The following is a 20,107-nucleotide window of genomic DNA, read 5'->3' on the forward strand; positions in this document are numbered from 1 at the left end:
CTTATTGTCTTTGTATATATACTTTAAAGGATTTTAGAAAATACTCAATTTACTGACATTTAACTGAAATGTATTGCCTTTAATGCTCATCTCACAGAGAGACATTTAATCATTGCTTCCAGTAAAAGAGGAACACACACTGAGAAGAAAGAGGACCTATTTTCTTTGGGGTGGGGTGATACATACACAGTCACTGTATCAGATGCTTTTCCTGCTATTGTGATAAAATACCCAACATAAGCAACTCAAGGAAAGAATGGCGTTCTCTCGTTCTCTCTCTCTCTCTCTCTCTCTCTCTCTCTCTCTCCCTCTCTCTCTCCCTTTCTGGCTTTTCCAAGAGGGCCAGCATAATTAATACATAATTCTAGAGATTATCATTATCATTACAGTTGTATATACTAAACCAACGATGCTCTGTTTCACCTCATATTGATATAGGTGGGCTGAAATGTTCTCAGCAGACTGGGAACCATGTTTCCCTGAAGAGAGAGCATGGGTGTGGAGGAATGTGCATGTGTGTGCTGATTCGTGAGCCAGTACACCAGTGTGATGTGGTCTCTGTCTAAAGGTAGACCTCCCTTCTCCACTGCTAGGCTATTCTTAAACTTCCAGCTTTCAAGGTCCGGATATGCTCAGAGCCAAGATCCTATCACAAAACAGAAGTACCACTTTACCCAGCCACGGGCTGAAAATAAAAGTGGGTATTTTTAAGACAGAGCTGAATTTAGTATTCTGCCACTGCACTTGGGACACTTACTTACACCAGAAGGCCTTGTGGCTTGGAGAAATAAGTGACACCATTGAACCCACCAAATAGCCAGTGTGTCACCCCATGTGACCAGGATGTGACTGATGTGGCTCCTTAAATGGATGTCCTGAGCAGCCATCCACCCACAGATTACAGCATCTCTATACCTAAATTAAAGCTTGCTTTTGGTGGAGGCACATAGGCCATCATGTGAAATGAATCACCTTTCCAGGACTGGTAAGTACATTTCTCCTTCTTAGGCTGGAGAAACAAGGACTCTGTGTCATTCCTATTCTAAAGTATTTAGAAAATCTCTCCCCAGAATCTATCAGATTCAACTAGAGCCTCAGACTGTGAGCCCGCTGGATTCAAGATACTGCAGCAGGTTCCCTTAATGCAAAGGCTTCCAAATTTGATTAATAGTAAGAATGACCCAGGGAACTATCTTGGGAATCCAAATACCAGGGCTCCATGGAGATCCACCCCAAATCCCCAAGAGTGAGTCAAGCATTCCAGGTCTGATTAAGCTCTAGGTTGGCTTCCAATCATTGCCATAGTCTCTCTCTCTCACAAATGAAAGGCTCCCCCCAGCAGAAGATATCTAGGAAAGGCTAAGGCTTGCAATCAAATTTTCTGGTGATGGCCCATTGTTTTGCATGACCTGTGATGGGTGAGCTCTGAGGTGTAAGGTCACCACACCTTCATCCCAGAATTGCTTCTCACTGTTGATATGCCTTTCCTGTCACTATTACATAGTCTAATGAGTCCTGAGCAGATTTCCTGCAGAATCAACATGAACTTTCATAAAGTAATACTGTGTAGATAAATTGATGTTTTTATAATTTCTGATAATAATTTTAACTCTTAAATTGATACAAGTGAACTCTAGTCCCCTATAGACTACAAAACTATAAAAAAAAAAGCTCTGCAAAGCTTCACATATTATGGGCCAATTGCACTAGGATAAGAAAGCAGGCTTGGAACAAAATTATGACCAAGGGAAAACATTCTAGGTCAGGTCCAAGGACGAGGCACTATGATAAAGCAAGGCCATGTGAAACTGTTGCTTTGAACTAATAATGAGCTTACAGAATGAAACACTGCTTGAACTTACTATTGATATCCTCCTGTATCTCCCCTTTGATGTAACATTTTATCTATCAGTTAATTCTTTCTTACATAGAGAATGTTTTATCTAAAAGCTCTAAAGGCTGAAAGCAACAATAAAGTTTGGTGTAGCCATTTCTGCTTCACCCAGAGTGCATTTGTGTGTGTGTGTGTGTGTGTGTGTGTGTGTGTGTGTGTGTGTGTGTGTCTATGTGTGCTTAAACTCTCCCTTTCTTCCTCTTTTCTCTCTGGCTCACGAAGTGTTAATGAAGTCCAAGCCTCTCACCTGACCAGTAGGGTGGAATTGGGATGGGGTGGGGGGTGGGACCCTGAGCTTGAGAGAAAGGAACTCTAGCAAGCCTTTTTTTTTCTTAGTTCCCTGCTACTAATAAGAGTTAACAACAGAGTTAAAGAGAAAATTTATAAATAGTAAGCAATTTTTGCTACTGCAATGGTCACCAGCCGCCCATCACTGCCTACCTCAGTCTACCTGAATGCCAGACTGGTCCCTGACACTCTCCTACCTCTGATACTCAGCCAAGGGAAGGCTACACAGTAAAACTGTCTCAGGAAGGAAGGAAGGAAGGAAGGAAGGAAGGAAGGAAGGAAGGAAGGTGTTCAGGACACTTCTTGGCCACTGAATGATGAAGTTTAGAATTATGGGTGCTGGGTGTGGGAGACAACAAAGGAAAACCAGCTTGGAGGAAAAAAAGAAATTAATTCATAGACATAAATGCCAAAAAAATGAATGAATGAATGAATGATATGAATAGATAAACAAATGAATGGTCCTGTGCTTTGGTGAAGACAATCCTCAACCCAGAAAGAAGGAAGGCCTGGCAAGAAAGTGAAGTGATTGTGGGTTTCCAGTCACTGATTCATTAACACATGCGGTATGTCACTACCATCGCCTGCTCTGACACAGGTGACTGATGCTTTGTTTTTCTGATACGAGCTTAAATGGTCCTTTTAACTTCGCTTGGAAAACATTTTTCTTTTTTTTTTATTGAAAGTCAGGAGTTTCGAAAAATTTGTAATTTCAAATTTACATTTGAAATACTATAGACATGGTCATAATTCAAGATGTTTCTTGCACTGAAAGAAATGGGCCACATGGCATATCAGGGTGGAAGTGCACCTTAGTCCCCATTGAGAGGGAGAGGCATCAGGATCTCTTGAGTTTAAGGCCAGCTTGGTCTACACAGTGAATTCTAGGCCAGGGAAGGCTATATAGTGAGACTGTGTCAAGAACAAAAGGAAGAAAAGAAAGGAGGGAGGCAGCAGGCTACAGGGCTATTGCATCTGGAGAGGAATCTAGTATTGAGAGTTGGTTTATGGAGAGATGGTTCAGGGGCTCAGGACACTGGCTGCTCTTTCAGAGGTCCTGAGTTCAATTCCCAGCAACCATATGTTGGCTCACAACCATCAATAATGTGATCTGATATACTCTTCTGGCATTCAGGTGTAGAGCTCTCATACGTTAATTAATTAATTAATTGATTGATTGATTGATTGATTTAAAATCAAGTTGGTTTAGCAGCAAAGCAGATGACCACTAACAGAAGATTCTCCTCGAGGGGACACTTCCTGGCCTTGCCCGCATGCAGGGCTGTACTCTACAAGTGTGGGTGCCGTGTTATGTTAGAATCACTTGTAGTACAGGCTTTCCCCAAAGTTTGTCTTCTTCCCCCATCTCTGAAGGCTGCAGTCATTGGCCTCACTCTGTACCTTCCCCCAGGATAGCATCTCAATCTCTGGTTAGGCCGTCAGCACATTATTCTTCTTGATTAAAAGGATGGCTGCCAGTACACAAAGTTTATTAAACTTTCTGATCTCTCAGAAGAAATACTTGCAGTCACTGGTCCATAGCAACAGTTAGCAATATTCACATCTGCCTTTAGTGACCCTTAAGATACTAAGAACCTTGAGAAGAGGTCTCTAGGATGTGAGCTTACATTTTGCATTGCATGCTACCTGCTGACACTGCTTTCCGGCTGGTTTATATATACAGATCAGTGACAGGCCAGTGTCCCTTGTGGCTGTGTTAGTGTGGGACACGTACCTCCCTACATTTACTGAACCACAGAACACTTCGGTACCTGTGCTTCACTGTGGAATCTTACTGCCTCCACTGTTCAGCTTTTGCCCTTTATCTTTTACTATTCCTACAATGGAAAAGTAAAACCTATAGCAACAATAATTTAAATTTATTTGAAGTTTACAGGTGTTTTGTCTGTATCTGTGTTTGTGTCTGGCAGTGTGTCTGGTACCTGTGGAGGCTAGGAGAGGTGTTGAAATCCATGGGACTGGAGTTCCAAGCAGTTGTGAGCTGCCACTTGAGAGCTAAGAACCAAACCCCAGAGTCCTCTGTGTTTAACGGCTAAGCCATCTTTTCTGCCCACATAGTAATTATTAAAAGTAGGAACAGCAGTGTTTGCGAGTGTTACATTGTGTCAAATGGTTTCCATTCATTGTCTCATATAATATGTACACAAGTAGATAGAGCCTCATTCCACAGAAGAAGAAAAAACAAAAAACAAAAAAAACAAAAAAACAAACGTTTAAAGAAGTTAAGCAGTTCCCTGGAGGCAACAGTGGGTTGAGCTGGGAATCCCCTTCTATGTAGTTAGACACAAACATTCCTGTCTAAGCCTCAGTCTCACTAAAACTTCATGTGGGGGACTGCGAGTTGAGCATTTGGAGGGTCCTAACTAACAATGGAGGTGAGGTTACACCTCCCCCCACGCTAATCTACTGACTGATACATTTAAAGAAAGTTTAACCTTGCTGGGTGGCTTTCTAAGGACTCCCTGATGCTTTCAGCTCCTGTGAGATCAACATTGTTTCTCTAAGAGGACAGCTATCTCCCCCTGACACACAGTAGACCAGTGGACTGTCCCAGCCAATGCCCGCCGTGTACTGTTCTAACAGATGGAATGCATCAGTAGAAGAGGGAGCATAGCTACCTTTGGCTAAGTCTAATTTAAAGAGGTGTGTGACAAAGAAGAACAGGTAGCTTAGGAATGCTGAGAGCTGGGGGAACAGTCTTCCCGGGAAAGTGCTCACCACTGGTTATCCAATATCTAACAACCAACCCTGAAACCAAACATGCGAGTAACATTATATAGACTGAGCCAGTTACATTTAGGAATATGCATGAACACACACATGAATTTGAAAGAAAGGATGGGCATATGGGGAAGTTTGGAGGGAGGAAAGGGAAACAATATAATTCTAATTTCAAAAAAACAAATTAAAAAAACAGAAAAAAAAGTGTCTGAAAGCGCCACTGCTCTTCCCAATTTCTTTGTAGAAGTTCTTATTTTTCACAAAACCATATCAACCTGGAATTTTTTTTTAACACTTTGGCTGTAAAATGGATGAACCAGAAAAAATTAAATTTCTCAGTTTGATTCTCTATACAGTAAACAGTGACAAGCACAGCTCACATACACTAAAGCTTTTATAGGTCCTCAGTAAGTTTTCAGAGTCCAAAGGGTCCTGAGATTAAAGAATTTGAAAACCTCTGCTGTGAAGATCAGTTATACAATATTTTATGCTGAAAAAAAAACTAAGCCTGTCTGTCAGATGGACGTGGAAATGAACTTGAAAGATTAAGTATTAGGCTTGAGAGTTGAACTAGGGTTAACTACTGTCTTACTAAAACCTGAAACACTACAGGCCTCTCCTTCTCTGTAAGACTCTATTCATGGGGAAGCCTGAATAATATGTTGGGGTGAGCTAGGCTGCCAGCCGCACCATACCTCTCTCTCTCTCTCTCTCTCTCTCTCTCTCTCTCTCTCTCTATCTGTCTCTGTCTCTCTCATATGTATGTCCACATTAATTTCTGTTTACCATGTGCTCTCAGGCACCCCCAGTGCCAGAGGAGGTCAATGGATTCCTTGAAATTCAATTTGCAATTGGAGCAAAGTGTAGATCATGGAGAGCTGCCGGGAGTGTGCTGGAATCAAACCAGGGTCCTCTGCGAGAGCATCGAGTGCTCTTTGCCCATAAGCCATCTCTTCAGACTCCATAAACAGCCACTTCTTTAATGCCCAAAGCAAGTAATTACAAAGTGCCTCAACACATATTGTTTCAAAAATACAGATCAATGTGGATCTGCAGCCTAACACCATGGGTCATATAGATGTCCTGTAAAGTATCTCAAATAATTTGAGTCTCAGTACCCAGAAAACCTCACCTGACACAGACACTCACCTCTAAGACCATTCTTACACAAAGACATCCAGAGTCTCTCCGGAGCCAAGATCTAGAACACCCTTATAGTTTATCTATTAAACATTTATACCACATGGGATAGTCAAGGGGAGACAAGCAAAAATGTAATCTTCAACTATTTTATATTCTAAAAGATATTTTATTATAGTATGACTAAGTAGTATATGGTTAAAATGTAATCTATACAATATGACCTGAGGGGACTGGAAAGGTAGCTTTGCAGTTCAGAGCACTTGCTGCTCTTACAGAGGACCCAAGCTCACCTCCCAGCACCCACACTGTGGCTTCTAATCATCTGTGACTCCAGTTCCAAGAAGTTTGATGTCCTCCTCCTTGCCTCTATTGGGTCCAGGTATGCACATATATGCAGGTAAACACTCTTTTCCATACAATAAATAAACTATGTATTTTTTTTTAAAAAAATCACTGGACATGATCTGATGCCAATTTCTGAGAGTAAGTCCTCAAGATATAAGTCTGAGGCAACCAAAGGAAATGAGTTCTAAAATACTGTCCTACCGGAGATGGGCATTTACTGGGCATTTAGTGTGTGTGTGTTGTGTGTGTTGAGTGTTGTGTGTGTGTGTTGTGTCTGTGGTGTGTGTGTGTGTGTGTGTGTGTGTGTGTGTGTATGTGTGTGTGTGTGTGTGTGTGTGTGTGTGTGTTTGGTGTGCTTAGGCTCATACCCAGGGCCTTAGTCTTCATTAGAAGAGTGCTTTGCTATGAAGGGGGGAGGGGTGACCAGCTCCAGAGGCACTGGATCTCCCCAGTGATCCAGTTACTGTAGTTGTAAGCTACCCTGTGTGGGTTCTGGTCCAATCTCTGGCTTGTCCTCTCCAAGAGCAGTGCATACTCTTAAGTGCTGAGCCATCTCTCTAGCACCCTCAGTATTTTGTCTATGTTCCATTTGACACACATCTTTTCCTTAAAAAAGTAACCAAAGACAGAAAGATCTTGTTTGCATTTTCTTTGTTCAAGGTGTTTATTGCATCTCAGAGGGCAGACATGCACTGGGTTTTTAAACCAAAATACAAAGAAAAGCCATTTTGAAATTGGTTTTAGGTAATTTTCCCCCGTTACAGTGTATGTTTATCCCCACAATAAGTTCAGATACAACCACTTTAAAGGGTACCATACATCTATTAAATAATTTGAAAAATAGGCAAATGCCTTTCCAACCCAATATGCTTTTACAAAGAGCTGCCAAGCCACTAAACAACACTGATCAACAGTGACCTTGTGTACGCATCAAAATCTTCAGCCAAGCCATCGGCACAGACAGTATGACAACAAACTAAAAATCAAAGAATCCAGTATGTACATTAAAAGATACAATTCGCTGGATTGGTTGCAATCCTATCACAAGGTACAATAGAAGTCACTTTGAGTTCAGTCGAAGGAGGGAGGAACGCTAGTTTATAGAATACACAAAGAAATACTAACTGAACAGATGTACGTAAATCCACACTGAAATAAAAAATATTTGCAGTTCTCTTTAAGTTACAGATGTCTCTTGGGGCACGTTCATAGTCACAATAAACAGCACATCTCTAATTGCATTTTTCACAGACACAATAGAAACAGGCTCCACTTTTCAGTGCCTTTGATCAAGAATGAATAAATAGGTCAATTTAGATGCAAACCCTGCAAATATAATTAAAATATATATCTTAATATAGCAGTGATAAATATGGACTTCTCATACGGTTTTTCTCACTCTTGATAAGGTAGCTTCATAAGGAGAAGTTTTATTATGGACATTAAACTTCATTTTTTTTTAAAATAAAATTTCTTAACATATACAGCGCACAAAAATAAACATTTCCCACGACAAGTTGAAGTTTCTGTGATTGGAAAAATGTACTCCACACGGAAAAAGTTTCTGTATAGTTAAGGGTGTTTTCCTCACTAGCTGATAGTATCACGTTACGCTTGGAACAGAGGTACAGAAGAGAAGAGAGTTCATGGGAGGACTTGAGCGGTCGTCCAAGTTATATATACATTGAAACCTTCGAAAACACAGACACATCTTTCCAAATGGCTCACCACATGACAGCTGCGTCATCATCCGTCCACAGGCAACGTCCAGAAAAGCACTAAAGGCATTGGAACCATTCACTCATTGTTTACGTCGTACAACACACAAAGAACCCAATACGCTATGAGCTGGAGAGTAGGGTTAACAGCTAAAGTACACATTCCTAATGTTCACAGTCACAGCTGGGCTGTGCGTTTGGGAGAGGAAGTTACGAGTCAGCACTGGGTTTGGTACTGGTGGCTCACTTTGAAACTGACGTTTCCAAACTCAGCTTAGTTTTCCTATTCAGTCACAAAAATTGCAGCTGCAAAGAAAAAAAAAAGAGAGAGAATATTTGAATCAGAAAACAGAGTGCGTGTTAAAAGACAGACACTCCCTTACAATCTTCTCTTTCTAGTGCAAAACACCTGTACATACAGAGAGTTTGAGATTTAACAAACTCACATCTACGGTTTTTAAAAACTGAGATAAACCTAAAACTCACTCGGGGAAACTTAAACAAGTCTATGTGTAGTTGCATTTTAGAATAAAAAAGATCAATAACCTTTAAAACTTTGACACTTATTAGCAATCCCAGTCTGAACCAAGAGCCAGTCCGTCTGGGTGGTGGCAGGTGGAAGGGTAATGACTGCCATTACTTTACGTGTCTCTTGATGAGCCACTCACTGTTGGACAAGCGTAGACTGGAAAAGACGGTGAGTCCTGTCAGCTGTGCCTTCTCTCCCGCCTGTCTATGTCCTTCATGTGCTGTTTCTCTTGTGAAATCCTTGCTAGGGTCAGAAGGAATCTCTCCTCCATAAAATGTTTGTCTGTCTCCCCGGGGTGTGGATCCTGGGGACAGGGACTGTCTCAGAACTCCCTCCGTGTCACTTAGCGAGGCTTCTAGCATGGGATGAGAACGACGCTTCTGAATGAGAGACCTCTCTAAGTGATCCTGAAAGAAGCCGCTGAGACATGTGACGCCTTACACACCTACCTGGTCTTGATCCAAGAGGAACAGACAGAAGGAAAAAAAAATCTCTTCACTGAGGTGTCAGGGTATTAAATGGTTTCATTTAAAACAAATTCTTACTATGAGGCCCAGGCTAGCCTTGAATTCTCAATCCTCCTACCTCAGCCTCTAATGTGCTAGAGTTAAAGTCTTGGGTCATTAGGCCTGGCTACTGTTAATAATTTTATCTAAGGAAATAATTGTAAGATAGGATTTTACACACACACACACACACACACACACACACACACACACACACACACACACACAGTCAGCATCTAACAAATGTAGGCAATGGGTGTATAGTAAAAATTGCACAGTGCTATGGTCCAAAGTTCTGACATTCTTGCTATTCTTCTGGCTGGACCTTGAAAAATCATTTCATGCTCAAGGATTAAGTTCTTTCAGTTATAAAACAGCAAAAAACTGATATGGGACGATCCTGAGTAAATACATAAAGTAGTGTTGAGCCTGTCTGTAAGCGGCTACCGACCGTGGCAGGTGCCTGGACTGAGGTAATCACTCCCTGACATCCAGTTTCCTCCCTGTGTTCACTGTCAACCATTCGGTTAATTAAATTTATGAAACATAAAACTAGGTTGCCAGAAATTTAAAATTCAGCTCGAATAAATGTGAAGGTTTAAGAATTTTAACATTTACTTTAAGGTCAAAAATATAAACAGAAGGGAGTGGTTATGTAGCCTAATGTATTTTAAAATGACTTCTATATCTAGTACTGCAAATGCTGGTATCTTACACAGTCATCAGGGATACAGTGGCATCTCCCAGGCAGCTTAGTAGCCGGGGAGACTTTTGCCTCACTGGTATGGTTTCTGTGCTTTTCAAGATAAGAACAACCGAGTTTGCTCTCCTACAGTTTTAACAAATTAAGGTTTTAAAAATGCACTGATAAGGACAGGTTTTGGCTTCAAATTTAAAACTCTAAACATTCAAATTATCTGTCTCTGTCTATCATCTAGCCATCCTCTATCAAACCATCCATCCATCCATCATCCATCCATCCATCCATCCATCCATCATCCACCCATCCGTCCACCATCCATCCATCTATCATTTATCTATAACACAGAAGTAACACATTTCACACCTGAAACAGTTAAGCATTGCACAAGCTCACTATTCCGTGCTCACAGGAAAAGCTCAATATCAGATACCTTAAATTGTTTACAAGAAATCCTTGATGTTAAGATCCGCTAATGGGTCCTTGGCTGGAGGTTTCTTGGGACTCTGAGTGGCAGGTGTAGGGCTTGGAGAAAGCTAATGGGGAAGAAGCCAGCCCCAGAGAGCAGAAATAGAAAGCACAAGAGAGACAGGTAAGCATTAGGCAGAACATATACCAAAGAAAACAAGCACACAGAAGGACAGATGGCTAAAGGTTAATATGGCTGTTTCCTTCTACTTAGTCTGGGCTGCGCTTAACTGGAGCAGACAACACTGGGAACCATGTTTGCATTTCCTGAAATTCTTTGACATCAGATTCAGCTCAGGTGACTCTGGGAGAACAGTTTAAGTTAGGAAGATGTGAGAATATAGAGTAAAAATACACACACACACACACACGCACACACACACACACACACACACGAGGAGGGGAAGTGAGAGAGAAGGGTCAGGGGAAAGAAAGAATGCAGTAATTTCTCTACTCGGAAAGCATTCTTACTTTGAATCATTAATAACATCAAACTATTGAAAGAATTGTATGACTTTTTTAACAGTAAGGGTCAATTGCAGGGGAAATTGAGACATGTTTATAGACAGTATAGGAAGACATTACTTTAAATTAATAGGTACCTAGGCTAGTGGTTCACATAGATCATTTCTCAGTAAGACACAGCTTCTGGGCAGTGCGTATATCAGATGAACAAGTTGATGCCAGCCTCATACCCTGCCCATCAGGGCTCGCAGCAAAGGCTCACAGATCTTATCTCTGTGTTTAGCCAACACTAATTATCAACTGCATAAGAAACTTCTGGGAGCCTACTTTTCAGGACTGGCAGGGGAATGCCTTTAAAAGCCTGTAGTTAGCAAGTCTGGAGGGACGGTTGACATCTCCTTCTTGAAGACAGTTCATCTCAAGATGACAGCAGTTCCTGAGATCTGGAACTGTGGGGTGTGGTGTCTGTGTGTGGGGGTTGGGAAGGAGAGCTCCCGATCCTGAATCTGTTCCTATGCCCAACCTACCAACGGACTGCAGTATCCACCCATCTCGATTCTGTCAAACTGAGGTAGAGTTTCACAGAAATGTCAGGAAAAAGCAATGTTAAAGGCTGAACGTGCTCGGCAGAAACCAAAGGCTTCATCTACATGTGAGATGACAGTATTATGACACCAACTGAAGTAACAGTGAGATAGCCCAGTCACTGGTAAAGTAAAACAGCTTTCCATGAGAACGCTGTGGATGCAGGTCTGCTTACTCTGCTGGCCATTTACGCTTTCTCTTTGATAGAGGAAAATATTAGGCAGGCACAGGGGTGCACACCTTTAATCTGAGCCCCAGGGTGCAAAGGCAGATGGATCTGTGTAGGCCAACCTGATCTATTCAGTTAAGTTCCTGGCCAGCCAGGGCCATACAGTGAGAAATCGACTAAGAAAAAAATGCTTAAATAAATAGATATTGCAGATATTTCACACTATCCCATGATTTACTATAACATTAACTATTGACTAGAACAACCTAAATAGCCATTTGGCTATTTAAAATGTCACAAGAGGGAAGCCGTTTACTAACGTCATTACAGTCAACTGTGTTTAGTTTAGTTTAGTTTGCTCAGCAAGTTGCTACTCAAGTTATAATTTTGGGTTCTCACTCTGTCCGGGCCAGTTGCTTAGGGAGAGATGTTCACTGGTTCTATGTGTGCTTCTTTATTTTACTGGACAACATAAAAGAGGAATCAAGAGGTGTAGGGGTGTGTGTGTGTGTGTGTGTGTGTGTGTGTGTGTGTGTGTGTGTGTGTAAGAGGTAGGGGGAGGGTCTCCTGCATGGCCAGTTGTAGCAGCAAATGCTTAAATGGCATGATGGCTTTTGCGTTTCTCTAAAAGCAGGTTTTCCCTTCATTCTGGATCCTGCTAGACAATCTCTAAACCCCAGCAATGTCCTGAGGGACAGGCATGACTCTGCTATTATTCATGGTTGCTTCATAAGCCACGTATACAGTTTAGTTTTTCCCCCCAACTTGACACAAGTTGGAGTGATTTGCTATCCGATTGGTGGACAAGGCTGTGGGGCATCTTCTTGATTGATTATTGATATGGGAGGGCTTAGGTCATTGTGGGTGGTGCCTTCTTGAGACAGGCAACCTTGGATTGTGTAAGAATGCAGACTGAACAAGCCAGGCATAGCAAGCCTGTAAGTGGCATCCCACCATGGTCTTTATCCTGTCTCTAGGCTCCTGCCTTGAGCTGACCTAATCCTTCATGATAGACTGTGAACTGTAAGCTGAAATAAACCCTTTCCCCCAAGCTATCCTTGGTTATGGTGCAATAGAAAGCAAACTAGGACAGCCCCGGTAGCTTACACTAACAAGGCGACTCACAGGGCCCCTTCCATGGAGTGTGGTAGACTGACTCAGAGCAGACGGAGACTGTCCGTATGGGTTATTATGTTGTTGAGTCTGTAGGCCACATAATAGCAAGCATGGCCTCCAGGATGGGGAGGGACTGGAGACTGAGTTCAACACATAGGTAGTAATCCAATCAATCATCACCGTGCAATGATAAAGGCTCACTAACGCCATACTGACACCTATGTGATCGTCTGCAGTTGGCCACACTGTCTCACACCACGAGTTTCATGCTTGGGCTTCTCCCAGATGTGCCTATCATCTCTGCTCCCCTAGCTGTATCTAATTTATATCCTTTCATAGCAATAAAGCTTCAATCATAAATTTTGTAGGTTCCTGAGTTCCGCGAGCACGTAAGCAGGAGGTCATAGGGAACCTCAGTTCTGTATACAGCTGGTCTGACGTGAGGACTCCCAAACCTGTGGCTGGAGTTTGGAAACTCTGTGCTGCTGCTTGTTAGAAGTTCTAGGTAGATCCTACAGCCTGGAGAACTGTACTTGGCTGAGCATGGTGGTGAACATTTGTAATTCCAGCAATTGGGAAGTGGATGGAGGCTAAAGGTAAGGCTAGTCTTGGCTACATAGTGAATCTGAGATTAGCCTGGGCTGTATGAAACAATCTTAAAAAACAAAACAAAACAAAAAACCAAAAACCAACCAAACAAAAAATCCCAAAAAACAAACAAAAAAAACCCCCAACTCAACCCCTAAACCTACTCCTATCACTGGGACACATGTCTCTGGAACCCCAAATGAACCGTTATAAATCAAGCAGGGGGGGAAAAAGAAAGAACTGAAGCTCATTAGTTCTCTGTCACGGTTCCCATACCACACACTGCTTCCACATCCCTTTACTCCTGAAGCAAAAGCTATGAGAGGGCCACTGGACAAGAACACCTTTTAAACAGCCACACCGAGGCAGGATAAACAGTCAGGGAAAATTACAGGATCACAAGGTAGGAAAGGAATCCTTCACCCTGGAAGTCTGATTGAAGCAAGAATTCCAGCCCAACAAACATTTGCTGTGAAGGCTAACACAGAAGTAATATTCCTTTCACATAGAGGTATTTTATGTTAAGTAGCAGCGAACCATGCTTGAGGCCTAAAGCTTGGATAGGGTTTTCCAAGAGGTATCCTGGGTAGTCTCAAACAAAACTGTTAAAACTCTGTACAATACAGATACCCCCGCCTTCTGGCATCCGTGTGATCTAGACTCTGATCTTATCAACTATAAACCTGTCAGATGCCGCCCAGAGCTACCCAGTGATCTCTCTTAATGCTCCAGAATTCCTCCAAGTTAGCGGCTACAAATCCACCCAGACAATACCCCTGGCAGTGAAACGTGACACTCTCTTAGAGAAGTCTACACCTATGCTCTGAGTGGTGTCCTTCTGAGTAGTATTTTTTTAACCCTTCTGTTAAATCTTTATTATCCACCAATTCTGCCTTATACCAGCTAGTCCAGAAATACTTTTTCAAGCTGGAAATCCCAGTCTGGCCTAAAATCCTAAAAGACTAGAACTCCTCAGGCTGCTGAGGGTAGAAGCAGGGGACTGTGGCTCTTGCCTCTGCACCTCAGACTGCCGACAGCATGTTTAGACGTAAATGCCTGATGCTGCGAACTCTGGCAACTGACCTGTGTGCCGGGCACAGCTGCAGCTCCAAAGGGTGGCCTCATCATGGGCTGTGCAAACATGACTGGCTGCTGAGGCATCATGGTCATGCCTGTCCCCGCAGGAGGCTGCAAAGGAAGGAAGCCTTAGAACAGGTCTGAGACCCATGAAGTGCAAGCCCTAACACGTATATCTTGTACACGCTCTGGACACTTTCTGAGAACCCCACGCAGGTAGAAACTGCAATTTATTAATTTTGCACTCAGGATATTGAGGCTGTCAGATGGGGGGAAAGTCTCTGAACTGTGTACAAGTCTGGCTGGCCATGTGACATCCTCATCCAATCAGGAGCTGTGTGCTCATCTTCAGTTAGAGTAATCCTTTAGGAGACAGAAGCGAATGTCCTCAAGCAGGAGGGCCCCAAAACAGGCTAAGATAGAAGCTTGGGGTGAAAAGGCCAGTCCAGAGAGGGCTGATTTTGAAAACTGAGCTAAAATACACAGTAAATATCATTCTTGAAATGATACAACGATGTACTGTAATTTGATGACAATATATTTATATACATTGTACCTGTTTCCACACTTCCTGCCTACGCTGGCTGAGGCCCAAAGCAGATGACTTCAATTGAGGTTTGCTCTACTGGATTTACCGTAGGAATGGCCGCTCGTGTGAGAATGTATAAAGATGTCAGGAATGCCAACTATGGTTTTTCGGCCCAGGTCGTCACTCACCATTCCATATCCTGCTCCAGGTTGCCCAACAGACGGGGCGCCGGCACCCGGAGGGACTGAGCTGGTTGGAGGAACAGTGCCTTGCTGTTCACATGTGTCCACAGAACCGCACGGGGCAAATTAAAAACAGAGACAACATAACATGGTTTTACAATGATAGGCTGGAGTTAAAAAAAAAGTGTGCATTTCAAGTTTGTGTATGTGGATTTACAAGGCATTCTCAAGCGTCACTCCAAAGTTTCAAAGGGCGGCAAGTGCCATAGCCCTGATCTGCGGTTCCCTTCGTGATGCTCTTCAGACTCGTGAGCTTGTGGTGTCTCAACCTCCTCCCTCTGCCCACACCACTCTCACTGGGAAAGAACTGGATGCCACTGAGCTGCCTCCTCCCATCATTCTAGCCTCTGACACAGAGCAGAGTGCTATACATTGGAGCAACAGATATTGACAGGCAGGGGTGTCCCCAAGGACTGAAAACTCCAAGTGCCTTGGGAAAAGTGGCTTACCTAAGTTTTGTTAAAAAATGGAAGACGTGGGAGTTTAAAATATAGAAATAAATATCCTTTAAACCTTATGGAAAGGGTCTAGTTTCAAGTTTGAAATTGTTGGGCTGAAAAAAAATATGGTCTTTAAAAGTTTATACAATAGAAATGATCTGTCCTAGTTAAGATTCCTATTGCTGTGGCCAACACCGTGACAAAAAGCAACTTGGGAGGAAAGTTTGCAGCCCACAGTCCACCCTGAAATGAAGTCAGGGCAGCAACTCAAGGCAGAACCCAGAGGCAGCAACTGATGAGGAGGCAATGGAGGGGCGCTGCTCACTGGCTTGTTCCTCAGGGCTTGCTCAGCCTGCTTTCTCATACCGTTCATTCAGGACCACATAGCTCAAAACGGGCACTGCTCACAGTGAGCTAGACCTTCCCATAGGAATCAGCAATCAAGAAAATTCGCCACCTTCTGGTCTGGTGAGGTTATCTCATCAACTGAAATTCTCTCTTTTACAAAAGACCACAGTTTATGTGAAGTTGGCATAAAACTAAGCACGTTACCTATCCTTTCTGATAAGAAAAAAAAGACCATCAGGAGATCAGGGCAAGAAATATGATAAAATGATATTACAATTTGCAATAGGGGATACACTGGAAAACCATTTCTGAAATTTTACAAATAAGTCAGAAACATAAATACAACTGTTAAGTAAGTATTTATGGAACCAGCAGGTATTTAAACATAGGCTGCAATCACTACTTCATGCAAAGTTAGTAGGTTTCATTGCACTTTGTATCCTGCTCATGTCGCCTCAGGGTGAACAGAGGTGCACGATGTTAATAGTCAAGCTCAGTGGAGACCTGGTTAACTGCCCGGAGACCTGGTTAACTGCCCGTACCACCCGGGGCCTCGCCGTTACGTACCGGTGGAACGCCTGCTGACCATGTGGCCGGAGTGACTTTTGGTTGCCAGTTGGCTCCACCGGTCAACTTCTTCTCCCCAGCATTCCACTGGAGATCTCCCCTAAAGGGCAAGTATGAAAAAGAAATAAAACACAAAATTCAGAGGGGAAAAAAAAAGGCACGTGGCTTTCTGAATGCTTTACTTGGGTTTAGAAGTCGTCTGTTCAAACCTGGTAGCGATAAAGAGTAGAGATTAAAACTTACAGAGGAGTTACTGTACTGTATCTAAGACATCACAAAAGCACTTGGAAGAAAACAAATGAGGCTTTTGAATTCAGTGGCAGTAGGAATTTCATGTTACAACAGAGAAATATGGCAGAAAAATCAACCAAATTCTTTATTCATAAAAAAAAACAACTCCAAATAATAGAACAACCTGGACACATAACTTATTGAATTATTTTTTGTCATTTTAATTATGTGCGTGTATATATTTCTGTGTGTGGGTATGTACATATGTGTGCAGGTGCCCAGGAGGCCAAGACGTGCCCAGGAGACCAGAGTCGTTGGAGTGTTACAGGGAATTCTGAGCTACATGACATGTGTGCTGGGATCAGAACTCAGGTCCTCTCCTAGAGCAGTCTATGCTCTTAATTGCAGAGCCATCTTTCCAGCCCCGTTTCTTTTTTGAATTTAAAATGTACAGTGATAGCTTTTTGTTGTTGTTCTTAAAGGGTCCAAGGGAGGGTTTCACTGCATCAAACCTACAGTGTGACTTATAATCAGTGTATGGCTGTAATAGTCATCCTAGTTTCCATAACAAAACAGACATCTGATAAAATGATATGTATACTGTTTATCATTCTTGTTTATCATTGACCCAGGAAAGGCATTTTAGAGTCAACTTTAGCTAAAAACACTGTGCTGAATCTCAAACTTAAAGCTATTAAAATACTCAAAACTACACAGAAGAAACCCTGTCTCAAAAAACCAGCTAACTAATCAACCAACCAAACGCTCAAACTCCATCCTAAGATATTTCCAGCTGTACCAGTGGCAACCCTAGCCTGAACTAGATTATTCTTTTTCAAAGCAGAGCAAGAATTCGAAGATTTCAATAGACTAACAACAAAAATATAAAATTAAATTAAAAAAACAACTTAACTCGTCTAGCTTAAGAATGGGAAATAACATATTCTAGGGATGTTTGATAGTCTTTCTTTAATTATTTTTTTTAGATTTATTTATTTCATGTATGTAAGTACACTGTCGCTGTCTTCAGACACACCAGAAGAGAGCACTAGATCCCCATTACAGGTGGTTGTGAGCCACCATGTGGTTGCTGGGAATTGAACTCACGACCTCTGGAAGAGCAGTCAATGCCCTTAACCATTGAGCCATCTCTCCAGCCCATTTGATAGTCTTGAATCAACACATGAACATACTGTTAAAAAAAAAGCGGATTAATTCAAAAACACTTACTTTTTTGATGTGGTACCAGAAATCCCAAGATCTACAAATGGATAAAAGAAAAAGAATTTAAATCTTTAAATTCAGCTTATATATTACAGTACTTAAGAAATCCAGGAGGCTTAGAAGAAATCCAGAGGCTTATTGTGGCCCAGCAATGACTGTATCCAGTTAGATTAAAAAAAAAAAAAAAGACCCTACTAGGAAACAGAGCTAGGATTTCTAACTTTCTTTTACTTCATGTCAGACTTCAGGATCATAGTTAATGTGGTCTGCCTCAGAAGGTTTGAGATTTCTATCTGAAAGAGCCCTGGAAACGGTTATTTCCAAACTGTCTCTAATGACAGCCAACAATGACTAATGACTAACTGGCTCTCTGTGCCTAGAGTGTTTACATGAGCACTGTTGATTATGCTAAACACCTGCTTTCTGTAATCTGAAACTTGGTCAGGTGTCAGGAGGTGTGTGCCCATATGATCAGTGGTTAGTGAAATCCCTGAGTGCTGACACCCTAAGGGGCTTCCCCGGGCTGAAACATCTCAGGCAGCCGTGCACCCTTCTCTCGCTGCTGTGGTGGTGCTCGGATCTGTGAGCTGAATTGTGTGCTGGGTTCCAGGAGCCCTGCTAGTGGACTGTGAATATAGGTGTGATCTGGGGAATGCCTGGCTTAACCATCTACCTTCACAGCACTCTGTGTATCAATTTGGCGAAGATGTATTGACTCTTATCTGAATCAGGCATCATCCTAAGCACATCAGTAAAGAGAGCCATCGAAGACCCCGACCCTGAAGCAGCCTGCACTCTTAATGGTGTGATACAAATGAGAATGGATGGTGTAAATGGTGCAGGCTGCAAGAAGTGGGGGAGGAGGCACACAATGGAAGGCCTCTGGAGAACGGGAAGCTTTCCAAAGGCTGTGCTCTCTGGGCCGAGGGAGCAGTCGGCATGAAGCCCTTGCAAAGTGTGTAGCTGGTTTGTCACATGATGAATTTAATATGTATTTCTTGCATTTTGTTTCTTAGCATTACAAAACAAGCGCTCTCTCTCTCTCTCTCTTTACATGTTTATATATATACTATATATATAAACCAAATAAGAAATCATTATAGATAATTTTGATCATTTTTTAAAGACAGTATTTCGCTGTGTTACTAGGGTTAGTCTCTTACACTGCAGGTTCAAGAAATCCTCTTGCTTCAGTCTTGCAAGTTGTTGAACCCATAGCCAGCTATCACTCCTGGCCAATCATAATTTGCCTTCAAAAGACAAAGAAGTCTCACGTCTAAAATTTTTATTTTCAATCAAATTACACAATTTAATCTCTACAGTAAACAGTTACAAGGCCAACGAAATATTTATGCTGATCACGTGAAGAGGCAAAATTGGGCAGGTGCTCCATACACACACACACACACACACACACACGCACACACATGCACACGCACACACACACACACGCACACGCATGCACATGCACACACACACACGCACGCACGAATCCCTCTGGGGCAGATGGGTACGCGATGTGAAGGCGTGGGCTGGTTGCAATGTGTAATGTGTGTGTGTGCACACACCACTTCATTACTAAGGAGCCCCATGACTGTTTCCACCGTGAGGCTTTGATCAATGGTGGTTCTAAGAGCATCTGTGTATGCTTTTGTGAGTATACCCATTCTCACTCACCCCACACACCCCGAGCAGAGCTGCCGAGGGGTGTGGTTCACTGTTACCATGCTAAGGGCCTGCCATGCTTCTTTCCACAGTAGCGTACTGTGTGCACCATGTTACACGCCCGTCAGTGGTGTTTGAAGTTAATGTCCCATACTGAAACCAATCTGCTTTCTTCATAGCCGTCCTTTCGGCTATGAATTGTTCAGTCACTGTGGCTCTAATTTGCACATACCTTGACATCTGCCAATGTTCAAGATCTTTCCACACATTTAATAGCAATCCTGAGATAATAGCTTTGTCCTGTGAAATCTCCACTCAAGTCCTTTGACAGTTTCTAAGCCGCATTATTCCTACTTGTGTTTTGGGTTTGCAGAAGTTATTTGCACAGTCTGGATAGAAGTTCTTTCTAAGGTCTGTGACTAGAAATTCACATTAGAAAGTTGTCTTTTTACTTAGATACGTTTTTTTAGACTTTTACATTTTACATGTAGTAGTGTTCTGCTTACATGTTTGTATGTGTACCACATG

The 20,107-nt window shown here is 42.4% G+C and overlaps 1 protein-coding gene across 14 annotated transcripts in view; it reads right to left on the reverse strand.

The window, feature by feature from the left end:
• Positions 1–7,046: 7,046 nt before the first annotated feature.
• The window catches only part of Snap91 (synaptosome associated protein 91), a 114,725-nt gene continuing 101,664 nt past the window's right edge, over positions 7,047–20,107 (reverse strand). For 10 of the 14 annotated variants that reach the window (XM_063266100.1, XM_063266095.1, XM_063266092.1 and 7 more), the window contains 5 exons: positions 17,921–17,951; positions 16,460–16,559; positions 15,051–15,134; positions 14,340–14,444; positions 10,296–10,401 (listed from right to left, as the gene is read on the reverse strand). In XM_063266100.1, coding sequence (XP_063122170.1) covers positions 10,309–10,401; positions 14,340–14,444; positions 15,051–15,134; positions 16,460–16,559; positions 17,921–17,951 — 413 coding nt within the window. In that variant the 3' untranslated portion in view covers positions 10,296–10,308. Of the gene's footprint in view, positions 8,437–10,295; positions 10,402–14,339; positions 14,445–15,050; positions 15,135–16,459; positions 16,560–17,920; positions 17,952–20,107 lie in introns of those variants that run through there. The other 4 variants (XM_063266101.1, XM_063266093.1, XM_063266102.1 and 1 more) reach the window with 2 other exon arrangements.

This window comes from Rattus norvegicus, chromosome 8, assembly GCF_036323735.1.
Source record: "Rattus norvegicus strain BN/NHsdMcwi chromosome 8, GRCr8, whole genome shotgun sequence".
Classification (NCBI taxonomy): Eukaryota; Metazoa; Chordata; class Mammalia; order Rodentia; family Muridae; genus Rattus; species Rattus norvegicus.